This window comes from Acanthopagrus latus, chromosome 18 (assembly GCF_904848185.1).
Source record: "Acanthopagrus latus isolate v.2019 chromosome 18, fAcaLat1.1, whole genome shotgun sequence".
In the NCBI taxonomy this organism is placed as follows: domain Eukaryota; kingdom Metazoa; phylum Chordata; class Actinopteri; order Spariformes; family Sparidae; genus Acanthopagrus; species Acanthopagrus latus.
This window is the reverse complement of record NC_051056.1, coordinates 22,960,939-22,975,634: the sequence shown is the minus strand read 5'-3', so window position 1 is coordinate 22,975,634 and position 14,696 is coordinate 22,960,939. Positions and strand designations below refer to the sequence as shown.

Here is a 14,696-nt window from a genome sequence, read left to right as displayed (position 1 = left end):
TCCTTTAATTTAGTTATACTGATCATGAATAAACATTTTCTGCTGTGAATGCAACCTTGTCTTTACAAATAAAATGCCAGAGATTTAGTTCATTTCTCATCATTAGCATAACTCAACCAAACTGTTGACATCTAGAGAGCTCAACAAGCTCAATGTGCCTCTTATTCTTGTTATATTTACTAACGTTCAGTGCAGGTGAAATCATTTCAAGATCTAAATTGGGGCTTGAATGAGCATCAGTTGCAAGACGCAGACGAGAAACCGCACAGAGCAAAACATTTTAATTGCACTCAACAACAACACACACTCGAGGAGTCTTTCCAGACACTTTCACAAACACCTTGCGTTTCGCGCCACCTCTGTGACGAGAAAGCTTTTTTGGAAAGAGAGGGAAAGGGGGGCCTACGTTCTGTACAAGGCCAAGACAACAGCGGCTTAGTGCAATTATCAGGAGCGTGATGATCAGCCATGCTTTGCTGTTCACAACTACGGACACAAAGGCGTGATGACAAGTTCACATTGAGCTGTACAGAAAGTAACTGCACGCACCGAGAAGCAACTATATAAACGTACATGTATGAGCATCTGTTCATTGAGGTTACTTGTGGCAGTCATAAAGTTTAAATAAGTAAAAGGTGTTTTTTTTTTTTTTTGTACGCTGACCTGAGAAAATCACATTTAATATTTTGTATTAACATAATCATTCCATATCAACTTTCATCTACTTTTTATATATACTTTTATAGGTTTTACTCGCGGCTGAATCCTTTTCATGTGTGTATGAGATGAGCAACAGGAGTCAGCATGTGGCAGCACTCTGGGTTTAACGTAAGGATAATGTAGCTTTGTCTTGTTGCACGTCTGCACAGACCTGTGGGTCGTTCCGTGCCGTCTCACCCAGAATCCAGAACTTCTCAGTTCATGTCGTGGATTTTCTCAAAAGAATTCACGTGTAATGCTTGTAAAAATCCTGTGGCTGCACTTTAAATACTTTCTTAGTTATGAATGTTTGAAGTTTTGTTCTCAGCCTCTCCAGCTGATTATTTTTCACTGGATTGAGCTGAAATTTGTCCTGAACATCCAGGAGAACCACTGAATGTGATACTGCAGCCAGTGACAAGTGTGAAGATTTAGATATTCTACAGAGAGATTATAAATTAAAAAGGAGTGATGAAACATGTTTGAATTTTGGATATGAATGCAATGAATAAGTTAACACTTCCACATACGATGAATCAATCCTTCCTTAAACCCTTCCTTATACATTTAACTACACAGAACCAATCTTTGTTCACAAGAAGGTGAAAACTAGTGAGGACTGATTGTTATTAACTGGACTGACACTTTATTTTTAAGGTCTCTTAGATGTCCAGGACTAAATTCCACCCAATCCAGTGAAAAATAAGCGATTTGTGAGGCTTCGTCTGCACAGACAAAGTATCACCAAAGTAGTGACATTTAGTTCTGAGGGCCAAACTCCAAAAAAGTCATAACTAGAAAAGTATTTGGAGTGAAGCAAGTTTCAGGTGTAGGTGAGCTGGTTTGTAATGACTCTTCTGTGTTTTGTATTTAATCTGTCAAAGTGTTCATGTGGAGCTACACACAGACATAAACCTCTATTCTCATGCACATCTCCACTCGCTTGGATTTATACACATACATCCCTCACACACACACACACACACACACACACACACACACACACACACACACACAAAGTGTGTGAAAGTTGGGATTCTTTGAACTTTGTCACACGTGTGAAGAAACTGTCCTAAACTAACAATCGACTTGTTGCCTGATTGATTACCTTGAATCTCAGTCGGTATGCTAACACACTTTGGGGTTCCTTGTACAATATTCTTGGTTTCAGAATACAAATTCAACACTTTATAAATTTGTTGTGAGACATAGTGCATTATCAGTTGGCTTTGATGCCACAACATCTGGGTTGAGAGGTGCTCGGTACAAAACTGTGTAAAATACTCGTTTATCAAAGGTAAACAACGCAGCTTTCAGGCAGCCGCTCGGACACGAACAGCCACCACGTAATGAGATGAAAATTCTTCTGTCCGTACTTTTGATTGACAATGGCAGCAGTGAAGGTGGAAAACACTTGTTTGTGAGTCCTTTCTGGATGGATCTGTGCGTGGGGAGGGTGTGTACGTGTCCTCTACAGCTTCTCAAAGCCGATGGAGCAGAGGAGGAAGATGACGTAGAGCAAAAGGAGGCAGAGTCCCAGCCTGCGGTCCAACCTCCAGCAGTTCAGATGGACACACAGGACCTGGGGGAGGGGGGGACAGGAAGAGAGAGCGCTTCATTTCCTGTTGCACTGCCATCAATATAATCTCATATTTCTTTCTGACTCTGAGGCTGTCAGGCTTTTACAGGAAGGAGATAAGATGAAAATCACGGGAATAAAAACAGGCTGCTGACGCGGGACTCATATCAAACTCCCGCACAGAGATGGTGGACATCTACTCACAGTCAGTGTGACTGAGGCCAACAGCAGGATCACTGAGTACACCAGACCTTTGCTGTTGATTGTCACCTAAAAAACAGACAGGACAAAGCAGGAGCAGGTTTTAAAATCACTGAACGCGTCTTAAAAAGCCCACTCAGTTGAACCGAGCTGTTGTTTCTTGATGGCCATGTTATAAATGAGGACAATGACTTTATTCTTATTGACCGCAAAGAGAGAAGTTTCTTATGATCTCTATGATAAAAAAATAAATATTCAGACTTAAACTCTGTTTCAGAAGTATTTTTTGCCTTTATCATGTCTCATCTCATGTATCATTTTATCTAATCTAATCTAATCTAATCTATGTTCATGTTCAGATATAAAAGACCATGAAATATTTTTTAACTTAAAAGAGGATGTGACAAATAACTGTCTGACTCTCTGGCCAAAAGGGGAAAGATCAAGTGGGGAACAAGTGACTATGTGTTCAGAACAACACAAAGATATCTTCCAGCTTTTTAGGATCACGAGTCAAGATGTTAGACAGAAAACAGGTGACGTTACCACAGATCCATAGCTGACTATGAGAGTCCTCAGCGCCCAGGGGAAGCCCAGACCAAGCAGCACATCAAAGATGTTACTGCCAATAGAGTTGGACACAGCCATGTCACCCATCCCTGCAACAGTTGACATTTAAACACAAAAGAACAAAAAACATTTTCTATTTCTTCATTTGGGCAATCTGTGACATCTGTAGTGTAACTCTGGGAGAGACAGTACACTAATGATTTGCCCGCTGTGCTGTGATACAGTAAAAGAGTCTGAAATGTAATCCATGAAGGTGGAAACACCCTCCACACTAAATGTGCATTAAGAGAAAGTAAAGAGGTGTTGACAGATTATTTTCTAGTAAGAAAGATCCAAATTCAGTGACACTGAACAGAAATTATCATTAACAAATTGTATGTTGTATGTTTGTGTATATACAGTGCTGCTCGACAGATTTCAAATTTTACTGCATTTTTAAGCATAAATAATTTGGTCGTAAATATTTCGAGATTGGTTTGACACCAGGTTTTCCAGACAATTCAACCTCTAAAGATCAAGACTCTGAGATGCAGCTGGAAGCTTGGTCGTTGAAAAGAAAAATGTTCTTTCAAACCAGTACGAACCTTCATGTTCAATGTTTAGTGTGCATTTAGTTTCGTAACTAAAAGCTAAAAACTCATCAAGTGTGCATCCATCAGACCTTGTCGGGCGACGATGAGGCTGGCCATACAGTCGGGGACGCTGGTGCCGGCTGCCAGGAACGTGATTCCCATGATGACTTCTGGGATTCCAAGTGTGTAGCTGATTATAGTCACCTGGACAGAAAAAAAACCACAGAGGAAACTGGCTGTGTATATGTATTTGTCTCTGTGAATGTGTGTGTGTGTGTGCATGTGTTGCACTAGTGTGTTTCGTACCATCCAGACCATGAGGTAGGAGAAGAGGGCTATCCACAGCGTGGAGGACAGGAAGGTGAGGAGGTACCAGCGCTCCCATCGCGGCAGGTTACAGTCGGGGATGGTGAAGTGAAGCAGGAAGCTCACGGGCCAAGAGAGCAGCCATTTCAGACGATCGCACCAGCCATCTGAGGAAATGATGACAGCACGCGCAAACACACAAGTTTCCCCACAGGGATCATTACAGATTCATCTGAGTGTCTAAATTATTCATGTGGCACGGCCTGTGTCTGTCTGCGAGGCTTCATCTTTTTTTAATCAGCTTCATTACAGTAGTAATAAAGCCATCTAGACACTATAAAACATGACGAGGTGAATAAAGCCAAATAAGAAGCAGTTACGCTGGCCACAGTAGCACTGGATTGAAAAGAGTTGCCAAAAAGTTTATAGAGATCAACAGATGTCATCTTGTCCTGTGGTCAGGTGCATTAATGGACTTTTCGCTGGTCTTTCCTGAATTTGCCAAGTCTATTGAAAAAACATGAACACTAATCTTTTCGATGACTCTTGGCGATGGTACTCTGCTGATTAAAGCTGGAAGGAATTTCTCCAACAGGCATGTTTCCAGTCAGAGACAACCTCCTTCTTTTGCCACTTGGTTCAACTGTTTTTCTGGCATTTTTATCTCTGTATTTTAACAAGAGTCACATTTTTCTGCCTCGTGCAACTGTCTTGTCCGATAAGGCGATTCTGTCACAAGAGACTGTCTCGGGAACCAAGAGCCTGTTGGGAACTTCATTTCCACCATGTGAGTCAGGGACTAGATTCACCTCCAGGTGCCAAAAAAAGTCTGTGTTGAGGATGACATTCCTCAAATCAACTGAACAAATGTTTTCTGTCTGATTTGCCAAATCTTCGTGGTTCTTTAGATACAATGGAAGTACAAACAGGGATTTTTGTAATGACTAATTTCCCCTACATTCAAAGTTTAAACAGTCTTAAATTGTTCAAAGAATGGTCAAAGTTGAGCAGAATTTAGAGCCTCTGGGGAGCTTTAATCACATTCTTCAGCAACCAAATCAATCATTTTAAATGCTGTTAAAATGTGCACCTCACCCTAAAACAACTAACATATTTAAACAATATCCAACGTAACAAAAAATCTTGAGGAGACACGTCGGATCGGACATAATCACATAGTCGCTTAGATGAATCAGTGTTTTTGGCACTGCTCATTTCTTATGAAGCAAAATTCTGACGAGGGAGATGTGATAAAAAACAAAACAATATCATCACATAACATAAATGTGGTCATTAAAGGAGACATATTGTACTCCTTCGAAAGGTAAAAACAGTAACAACAGAGGCTCCTCTCTCTCCCACAGAAAACATGTGCAGGTGAAACGTAGTAGTACCACCTTTAATTCCATCACACTTCTTCACAATGTCACACCTTTGCACATCTAATGCGCTGCAACCTCAGACGGAAGGTGAACACAGTGAGGCAGCACTGAACAGTCAGAAAACTGAGGATATATCTCTTTTAGTAAAATAAAGTGTAGTTACTTTTGTTCCTAAAAAATGTTTGATCCACAAGCTTTTCATTCTCGTGTGCCTCTGTGAGTGTCTGCCTTCATTCACCACTCACCTGGCAGTACAAAGGGTTTAAAAGGAGACCTTTCCTCCTCTCCTTCCTCCTGATCGTCATCCTCCTCCTCTTCCTCCTTAGGCTGTGCTCCCTCACCTGTCTCTCCCCCCATCTCTTTGCCCCTCTCCCTCTCTCCCTCCAGTGGCTGCGTCTCTCCCTCCGCCACCATCCCGTTCTCCCTCCCCCACGCCCCGTTAGCACCCAAACTTTCCTCCCCTGAAGCCGCCCCCTCCTCCGGGCCGACTCGAGCCCGAATCAGCCTCTGCCTCTGTGGGTGGGAGAGAGGAGTCAGAGGAAAAAGAAAAAACAAACTGACATGAGAAACACTGCAGCAGGATTATGGTAATGACTTCATCTGACTGTAGCTAACGATATGAGAACTGGCAGGAGGAGTGTTCAGGCAGTCGGGCACATTCACCAGAGGGGGTTTGGAAAGCATTGATCAGGAGCACGGCACGGAGGAGGGGGAGCACTGGCAGTCGCACTTTAATTTGGCACTAGAAAAGGCAAGCACACATGCAGGAGAGCAGGGAGAGTGAGGAAGCTGATCTGGCGATTGAGTTGGTGAGTTTCTTTTGTGTCCGGGATAATGTCACGGATTGGGCAGCAATCGGTACGTGCGTGAGTGTGTAGTCTGGGCTTATCAGATGGCGTCCAGCAAACAGGATCTGGTCGCACAAATGTATTCTCTCCATTGTACCTTCTGTGCAAAAACTGTACTGTGAGTAGTAATTATTAAACCTTCATCAAATTGAACTACACCACCAAGCTGAGATGAAGGCCTGTAAACAAAAAGGACTGTCGGACGATCGAAAGATACAAGTGAGAAAGTGAGAAACTAAATTCTCAACAAGGTCGACAGAAATGTTCATCTACTAATTAAATACTCCAACAGCTTGTTAGAATACACAAAATGTGTACAAAAAAGAAGTGAAGACGAACTCACTGAATTCTGCTCATGTACGTTTTTTTTTTTTATCTTCACGAGCCGATATGATGCTGGATATTTTCTTTGTTTCTTGCTCTATATGTTCCATTTCTGTGACAGTGCTTGATTCGTTCTAATTATGCACACCTGGCACTACTTTTCTGCTTAAAGAGGTTAAACACACTGAGTGACACACTGAGCCTTGGAAGGAGTCAGCTGAAATGCCTGCGCTTCTTTCTGTTCTGCATTATAAACTTCTTTTTGGTTTTCAGTGAAAACCTTCAGTTTACCTTCAGTTGGAATTTCAGGTTTTGCTGGTTTAAACACACGTGGAGTCGGTTACGTTACCCTTTCGTTAAGTTCAAACTTAACCTAGTTATAAAACAAAAGTAGATATTAATGTTACTAGGGATGGGTGCTATGGCTTTAAATAAGATCAAGATATTTTTTGGCTCTAGCACGATACAACATATATATCTCGATATTTTGAAATGTCGTCAAAAGCACTTCAATGTGAGGATTGAGCAACAAAGTCACATATCACTATTTCTTTTAATCAAATACCTTAATATTGACACTGACTAACTGTTATTTCATATTTACACCAAGTAACTATGATGCATTTGTTATCTAACTAACTGATAAACTAATGTTAGCTTACTGCTAGGTGTAACTTTTATGTACCTAAATTAACTGAATGACTTACGTTAGCTTGAAGAATAAAAACTGCTGGGTGTAACTATTAAGTACTGAACCAACTAGCAAAACTAAAGTTAAAGAGTAAAAACTGCGAGGTGTTAACTGTTATATATCAAACCTAACAAACTGATTAAGCCAACATTAGCTTGCGTGCTAGTATATGATTAACTTATTAACAGCTTGCAGTTAAAACTATTTGTAACTGGTTTATCATTAATTATTGGAATTAACTGATAAAGCCAATGTTAGCTCGCTACTATGACCCATTTACAGTGAAGAGTGAAGGTCTAACTGCTAAATAGCTAACTGAATTAACTGATAGAGCTAATGTTTGCTTGAGTGATGAGTAAAATACAACATAAACTTCAAAACTAATTTCTGAATATCTGGTGCAGCCCAGTCCAGGTACACATGGATGAGCGAGGGTGGTGATCCTTCTTTATACTTATTTACGAACATATCCCTTTTGATTTGACAGTTCAAATACCCACCAAACAAGCCGAAAAAACCCGGGGGGAACTTGATGTTACATGGAGGGTGTGAGCGCGTGCAGTGTACCTCGTTGATGACCATGCGTCCTGCCATGCGCAGGCGGGTGAAGGGGGGAAAATGCGGGGTGATGAGAAGGCGAAGGCTTGCCTCTGAGAAGGAGAGTTGGTGGGGGTGCGTGTTCAGCATCTCATCCACCATCACCACCCCTGAATCCTGGCCGGCCACCACACATGAATCTGGGGAGACGTACGGGGAGATGTACAGAGGTTAGCAGGAGATGATGCTGGGAAGTAGATGACAGCCAGACAAAGATGATAAGACAAAGAGGACAAGAGTGATGGAGTGACAAAAAGTGGAGGAAGAAATCTTCAATGCGGTCTAGTTCTATTTCGGCTAAATCGACAGGGGAACATAAATGAGTCTAACTGGCAGCATTAACTGTGTCACTGGGTCTGCTGAACGCTGCTCAGAGACGGAGGGAAGTTTTCGATGTTATGGATGAACGCATGCACACGTACAAACGCGAGCTCCTGCACCTGGCTTCAGCGGTACCATGTCGTTGTCACAGTCACCGATGCTTCCTACCGCGGTCGTCCGTCGCAGGCTGCTCAAACACGGTTGACCTGCCCTGCTGCAGTGTCTCTCCACCAGGCTCTGCAGAGATCTGTTGAACCTTACACACACATACATACACCGAGATATCAGGTCTTTATTGGGCAGACAGAGCATGTGGTGGCTTGATATCAACACGATGGGAAGAGACTCACTTCATTATTATTATGTAGATTCCGTACATAGAGATCAGGATGATGGTCTCCCACCTGAGACATGCACAAAAAGACAAAGACACAGATTCATAAATACGAGATTCATCACAACCACAAACCAATCAGATATCCGAAAAACAGAGACTGTTGCTCATTAAAAAAAAATCTTTACAGTCTTACCACAAGACTTTTTCATCATAGATCACCTGCAAATAAAATTAAAACATACTTTCATTAGACCTCGGGAATTCACCTTCAACATGTCTTGTCAAAGGAACATAAAACGATAAAAGAAGACTCAGTAACTATTTAACTCATCACTACCACAGTGTGTGGCTACTACTGCCATAAAAATCATGATGGAGGAAATGACAGTCAAGAGCAAGACACTCTACCTGCACCTGGATAAACTTAGCTTGTGTGAGCATTTTCTACATATATCATGTCTTTAACGTTACTTCTTTCAGCCACGATTATCTTTTAGTTTACATCTGATATGATGACAGCCATGACAGTCAACACAGGAGTTAAACTAAATATTGCACTTTATTTATTCCAGTCTTTCACTTGTGGTTCGGTGCAAGGCAAATTGATTTCTTTGCTCCAATGACTCAGCCAATACAAGATTAATTCCCTGCCAAACTCTTAAAATTAATTCCCTGCCAGACGCTTGCTTATTTACTGGAGGATTTCTCACCAGGATGAGCACCACTATGGACAGGATGTAGAAAACAGCGTCTCGAAACAACGGCCACCAGCTCAGAGTGATGGGCTGCAGGGAGGAGACGAACACATTTAAATCAGTTAAGAGTGTAAGATCGATCACATGAACAGTGTTTTACAGAGTTAGCCAGGTCTTATTCTGTCTCTTGTTGTCTTATCGTTATGAAAATGATCGGTGAGTCCTCTTTTAATCTTCAGGTCTGAACAAAGTGTTCGTACCTGTCCGGCGAAGATACCGCAGAGGCCGATGATCACCAGGACGTTAAAGACAGCTGATCCAACGATGGTTCCCACGCCCACGTCTCCCTTTGTGATGAACACCCCTAACAACACAGACCGGGAAGGAGTGAGTCATAAATCATCAGCAAAAAAATTAATTCAGTATGACAATCTGTGAGAAATGATGGATTGTTAGAGTTGTATCTTTCTCCTCTGGACAGATATATTGCATCTTTGGTTCATAACCACCAGAGCTGAGCACCAGCTGACGTCTTTTTTTATCTTGTTCTACTGATTGTGGAATATTGTCTTCATAACACTTCATGTCACATCAATACTTTTTAAAGTCAGCCTCCTTTCCTTTGCGGAATAAATTGGATTATTGCACAGGCGATATATGAGAAAATGTCCTTAAGCCGTGTGGATTTAGAGGCAAAGTCACACTCATACATATGTTTCAATTCCATTTTAATAAACTGTGCAATGTGTCAAGGATAAATCCCCAATAGTGTTGTAGTTTCTCGCATTTCCAAACGTGTGTGATGGTGTCTCTCTGCTTTAGTCTCAATTTCAGAGTGGAAACGTTGATCTGATTACTTACTTACTTTGTTCTTTTCTGCCCAAAGTGTGTTTTTATCTTTCAGTTTTCACATTTTTAAAACAAAGAATAGCTCATGAAAAAAATAAAAACACGCTCTTCTCGCCGTCTCCATTTGCACCTACTTAAAATCAGTGCCTCTGCCGACGTGCCCTTGACTTATCTCAACCATAATCAGGTGGAGAGGTACTTGATTGCAGGTAATTGGGAGTGCTGATGGAGCAATCACTGGGCTAACTCAAAGGAGTGAGTAACTGATTAGAGAAGCATCATACTGACCAATCAAAGAGGTGAAGAGCTCGGGGGCGGAGCTCCCAGCTGCCATGAAGGTTGCCCCAGCAACATCCTGACTGAGCTGAAGATTCTTGAGAAGAATCGGGAGTTAACACAGATTTAAGAAAGGTGATATTATACATTTCTCACAATCAGTGAATCCAAAATCAATGGCTTGATGATTGATCTTGTTCTATATGTCACCTACAAACCAGTATCAGGCCCAACAATGGGAAAAAAAGCTTGTTGTGTAGGAATTTTATATGGTATTTTTGAATCTGTAATATCCTGGAAAACATCAACAGACCTAGTCCCCAAGAAATGCACTATTTCCTTTTCTTGTCTGAAAAATCTCAACCATTATTTTTGTAATTCATTATTAAAGATTTATGTTTTCAAAGAAATTTGCTCGGGGCCACAGACTGTGAAGTCAGACAGTAATGAAAGATTACTGAAATGAAAGAGGAGTAATGCATGTTTGGCTTACGTCTCTCTGTGGAAAATACAAAAAGAAAAATGGAGAATAACTCCGTCATTAGCCTTTAAAGGTTTGAAAGTAAACCAGCAGATGTTTTAGTCACACATAGAAAACACAAACAGAACATACTATACTGTATGTAGGACATTATTTTATTTACAACCACGTCGGATGTGTCTTTGGCTCATACCTCTGACACTTTCTCCAGCGATGGCACAAAGTAGACGTCACAAATGATGGCCAGCGCATGAAACATGTAGATAGCCTGTAAAAAACACAGAGACACATTATTATACAGGCAACAAAGTGAAGCTTCTTTCATTTCAAGGTCAGTCAGAGTCGACACTCACGCAGAGAACGTGGAGGAGTACCGCTCCGTGTCTCCTTTGCTCTGGAGTAAAGACGTCTTCAGGAAAATCTCCGACAGCTAGAAACAAGATAGAAAGAGTAATACAATGATGTATAAAAACGAGGGGGAACCGCTCAACAACAAAAACATTTAGTAGATTCATCAATTCATTGTTTTCAGTTTTCATGCAGTAACACCAAACATTCCCTGGTATCACATCACAAATTTGAATATTTGTTTTTATTCTGCTTTGCCACTTGCTCCCTGTGACCTTTAGGACTGATTTTATGATTTAACTCTTGAATTAAGCTGTTTCATGGTGGCGCAGCTTTGTATTTAAGGGGGCAGTTTTGCCCTTTGGCCCCTGAGAGCAGCCTCAAGTCTTCTGGGTCTTCCGGCTGAACAAAGGTCATGTTTTGTTTCTTCGCTGCTTGACTTTGGAATAGCTTCTGACAGAGACGTCAAATCAGAGCACATCTCTCCTTGGTTTTCTTTTGTCATCTGTCTCTTCGCTACTTTCCCCCTCTCCTCTTCCTGCTATGCACTTTGCAACTTGTGCTATGTACTGTTTGTATAGTATAGTATAATATTTTATTTCTTGCTCGCTGAATATCTCTGGGTCGGGACTGTTGATCAGACAAAAAAGGCAGTTTGTCGACGCTGCCTCGGGCTGTGGAAAATTGTGACTGCCATTTATTTTTATCGATCAATTATGGAGAAAAATAATAAGTAGATGAATCACTTCTTTTACATCTCTAGTGTGCAGCTCCAGTCACGTGTGTTTGTGACTTTGTTGGATACGTGTCCAGTTGCATGCCCTGGCTGAAAGGGCCCAGACAGCTCGAGGTTAAAGCGATGCCACAATCAGGTGACTAAACTTGTTTGGTTGCATTATAAGTGAGTTTTTCCGCTGCTCTTGTGACTTCATGCAGCTGTAGAAAGGTAATCCTTTTTTCCAAAAGCGATTTCCTGTAAAGTCAAACGCTCAGAGGCATCTGATTTGGCCGCGTTAGTCAATGCGTCACAATCACCCTCTTTCCAACTGTAAGGGAGTGTTTTGCTCTACTGCAAGATCAAACAAACACCACGACTCACTGCGCCATAAAAAAAAAAAATCTTTTATTATGAGGCGGTGCAAAACAACAATCTGGAAAGCTGCCTCCCAGGTGGCCTTCCCCACAAGGTTTTCTGATTTGGTCGTGAGTCAGGATTTATAAAACCTCCTGCGAAGATGAAGGTCACGCACACGTGTGACAAAAGTAGAGAAGACTCTGCACAGAGGCAACATTGTGCAGCGAACATGTACATCACGTAAAGTGACGTGGACACAGATATGGTTTGATGTCATGACAAGGCACCACATGACTTAGTTTTTGATCCAACAGGGTATTTTTATCATCAGGCACAAGATAATTCACTTGAAATCAGCAATATGGTCATTTGAAAAAAAAGTGTCTCAGAGGCCTTGAAGTTAATCTGTGCTGTGTTCCCAGAGGCAGCAGGTTCTTTCAAGCCCAATATATGTCACTCTGTCTCTGTAAAAGGCTACAAAATCTCTCTTCATCTCTCATCAGACCGTAAGATGCTGTCGTCGTTTCTCTCTCAGTCCTTCAAACAACCAGACAGATCCAAAGCACACACACACACAAGTGATGAGAGGCTGCTAATCAGCAGGTCATTACAACAGGACCGCCACTTTGAACAGCTCCAGATGCACACGCCATCCAACCACAAATTCAGCATTCAGTTTCCTAGCAACCGCGTGTCCTCAAAGGCCGAACTGTGTTTAAACATGTGAGTTTGAAGAAATGAAGGGATGAGGGGCAGAGGTTGGATCGATGCACGGAGACGGGGCTCAGACTGCTCCAGCACACAGGACACTGAGACCATCACAGTGACTTCAGATCCATTCATGAAGATCAAAACAGAGACTGACATCTAACCTCAGTCCAACTCACAAGAAATGATCCTGTCTCTCTCTCTCTCTCACACACACACACACACACGTATGATAAAATATCTCACCAGATGTAGAAATACTGTCAGTCTGGTTGTGTTCTTTCTCCTGGATGATCTGTCGTTTAGATAAGGAGACTTCCTGATCCACAATGGGTCCATGTGAGCCTGAAGAGAAGGAATAACATGTAAATACATACATTATTAATTAAATATAAGAGTTTCTATAGGGTATATGTGCAAGCTTTACATTTGCCCAACTTTAAGGTATTTCAAGTGCAGCTAAAATGCTCTATATTTGTTTTCTAGTCAAAAGTATTATTAGTCATTTAAATCGCACGGTTAATCAACAGAGGGGTTTTTTTTTTACATGGAAACACGAGTTTTATGTCATGTTTCGTTGAGGAGCACCTGTAACATCACTGAAATTGAAGATCCAGGCGGCTGCGAGTAGACCGACTCCACAGACGCAGAACCGCGGGAGGAGGCGCGTCTGCCTCGGTCTCCTCGGCGCCCTCATCCCGCCAGCCGCCGGTTCTCCGCTCAGAAGAACATGTCGCCTCGCTGCCGCTCCTCCTCCTCCTCACACCGCCCTCCTCTGCGTCCACGCTGAATCAAACTGCTCTGCTTTTCCTCTTTTTTCCCCCCCGATTTATCGTCTTTGAGATATTTTAGCTCTGGTCTCCATCCACGATCCGGGGGGATGTTCGAGAGGTTCGGCCCGACATCAGCACCTCAGCATCCAGCACCAGTCAGTCTGTCAGCACCGACGCAGCAGCAGCGTCCACATGCACAAGCTCAAAACTCCAGCTGACACACAATGAATCATCAGCCAGCATCTTTATATATATATATATTTATATGTAAAAATAAATAAATAAATAAATCTCTCGATTCAGACTCGAGCCTTGTCTCTGAATCTGATCTGTATGACAGGACGTGTTTTCCTGGAGTCACACAGACAAGACCGGCAGAGAGCGCCTTCAGCTGGGTGGGGCGACTGGAGACGAGGAGGCATGGAGACACTTTAACTGGTGCATATAATCCAGAATGTGGAAAGTATCCAGTGACATGTATAGTGCTGTAGTGAAGAAGCTGAGATGACCTGATAACATAAATGGTTCTTAAACTGTCAGACTTTACAGCTCGAAGCTGCTTCTTGAGATTGTCTCGCTGGTGGTCTCTGCAAATAATGAGGTGTAACTTCAACATCAGGGCTTAAATGAGGTGTGCTCATAGTAAATGTAGGGTGAAATACGCATAAACCTATTTATTTAAAACTAACTAAGAATTGATTTCTTTCTTAAAGGGGCACTATGTTGTTTAGGATGCGAAATTCAAACTCAAATATTTACAATATTAACGAGGTAATGAAACAAACACAAACACAGCAAAAACAAGGCCCCAAGAGCTAGAAATATGGCAGGGTCTGCCACATATAAACAAAGTCAAACAGCATGAAATCGTGTTGTCCTGGAGAATCATTAAAAGAACATGGTAAGATTTAACTGGTAAAACATTTTTTTCCACCACAAATGGATCACCAGATCTTTTCTTCCCACAGGACTCTCAGGGCTTCAGTATAATCATTGTGGCATCATGACAGTACAATAGCTACTTACTTTTCACAGTCCAGCAGCGTTAAAACTGTTACACAGAC

At 41.8% G+C, this 14,696-nt stretch overlaps 1 protein-coding gene and 1 long non-coding RNA gene across 5 annotated transcripts; one reads left to right on the top strand and one right to left on the bottom strand.

Annotated features, from left to right (window-relative positions):
- Positions 1-259: 259 nt before the first annotated feature.
- On the bottom strand, positions 260-14,563 carry slc24a6a (solute carrier family 24 member 6a). 4 transcript variants are annotated; one of them, XM_037077416.1, is made up of 17 exons: positions 13,448-14,563; positions 13,106-13,204; positions 11,082-11,158; positions 10,922-10,996; positions 10,260-10,344; positions 9,383-9,486; positions 9,138-9,212; positions 8,621-8,646; positions 8,441-8,494; positions 8,192-8,346; positions 7,740-7,909; positions 5,555-5,822; positions 3,928-4,094; positions 3,711-3,825; positions 3,026-3,138; positions 2,483-2,548; positions 260-2,281 (listed from the first exon to the last, which is right to left on the bottom strand). In XM_037077416.1, the coding sequence occupies exons 1-17, from the start codon at positions 13,554-13,556 to the stop codon at positions 2,171-2,173; spliced, it is 1,869 nt and encodes a 622-aa protein (XP_036933311.1). In that variant the 5' UTR covers positions 13,557-14,563; the 3' UTR covers positions 260-2,170. The 4 variants fall into 4 exon arrangements, with proteins under 4 accessions (XP_036933311.1, XP_036933313.1, XP_036933312.1 ...); XM_037077418.1 differs by having other exon boundaries at positions 7,821-7,909; XM_037077417.1 differs by having other exon boundaries at positions 8,210-8,346.
- Positions 5,922-9,888, top strand: LOC119007638. The gene is made up of 3 exons (XR_005071182.1): positions 5,922-6,118; positions 9,362-9,509; positions 9,604-9,888. It is a non-coding gene; the product is annotated as an uncharacterized LOC119007638 (long non-coding RNA).
- Positions 14,564-14,696: the final 133 nt, after the last annotated feature.

Bases quoted from the DNA above. Each gene is read 5' to 3' on its own strand.
- slc24a6a (XM_037077416.1), bottom strand. From the start codon at position 13,556: ATGAGGGCGCCGAGGAGACCGAGGCAGACGCGCCTCCTCCCGCGGTTC. The intron at 13,205-13,447 runs GTGCTCCTCAAC...CCTTCTCTTCAG, and splicing joins CAATTTCAGTGATGTTACAG to GCTCACATGGACCCATTGTG. The intron at 8,647-9,137 runs GTGAGAAATCCT...TTTTATTTGCAG, and splicing joins CCATAGTGGTGCTCATCCTG to GTGATCTATGATGAAAAAGT.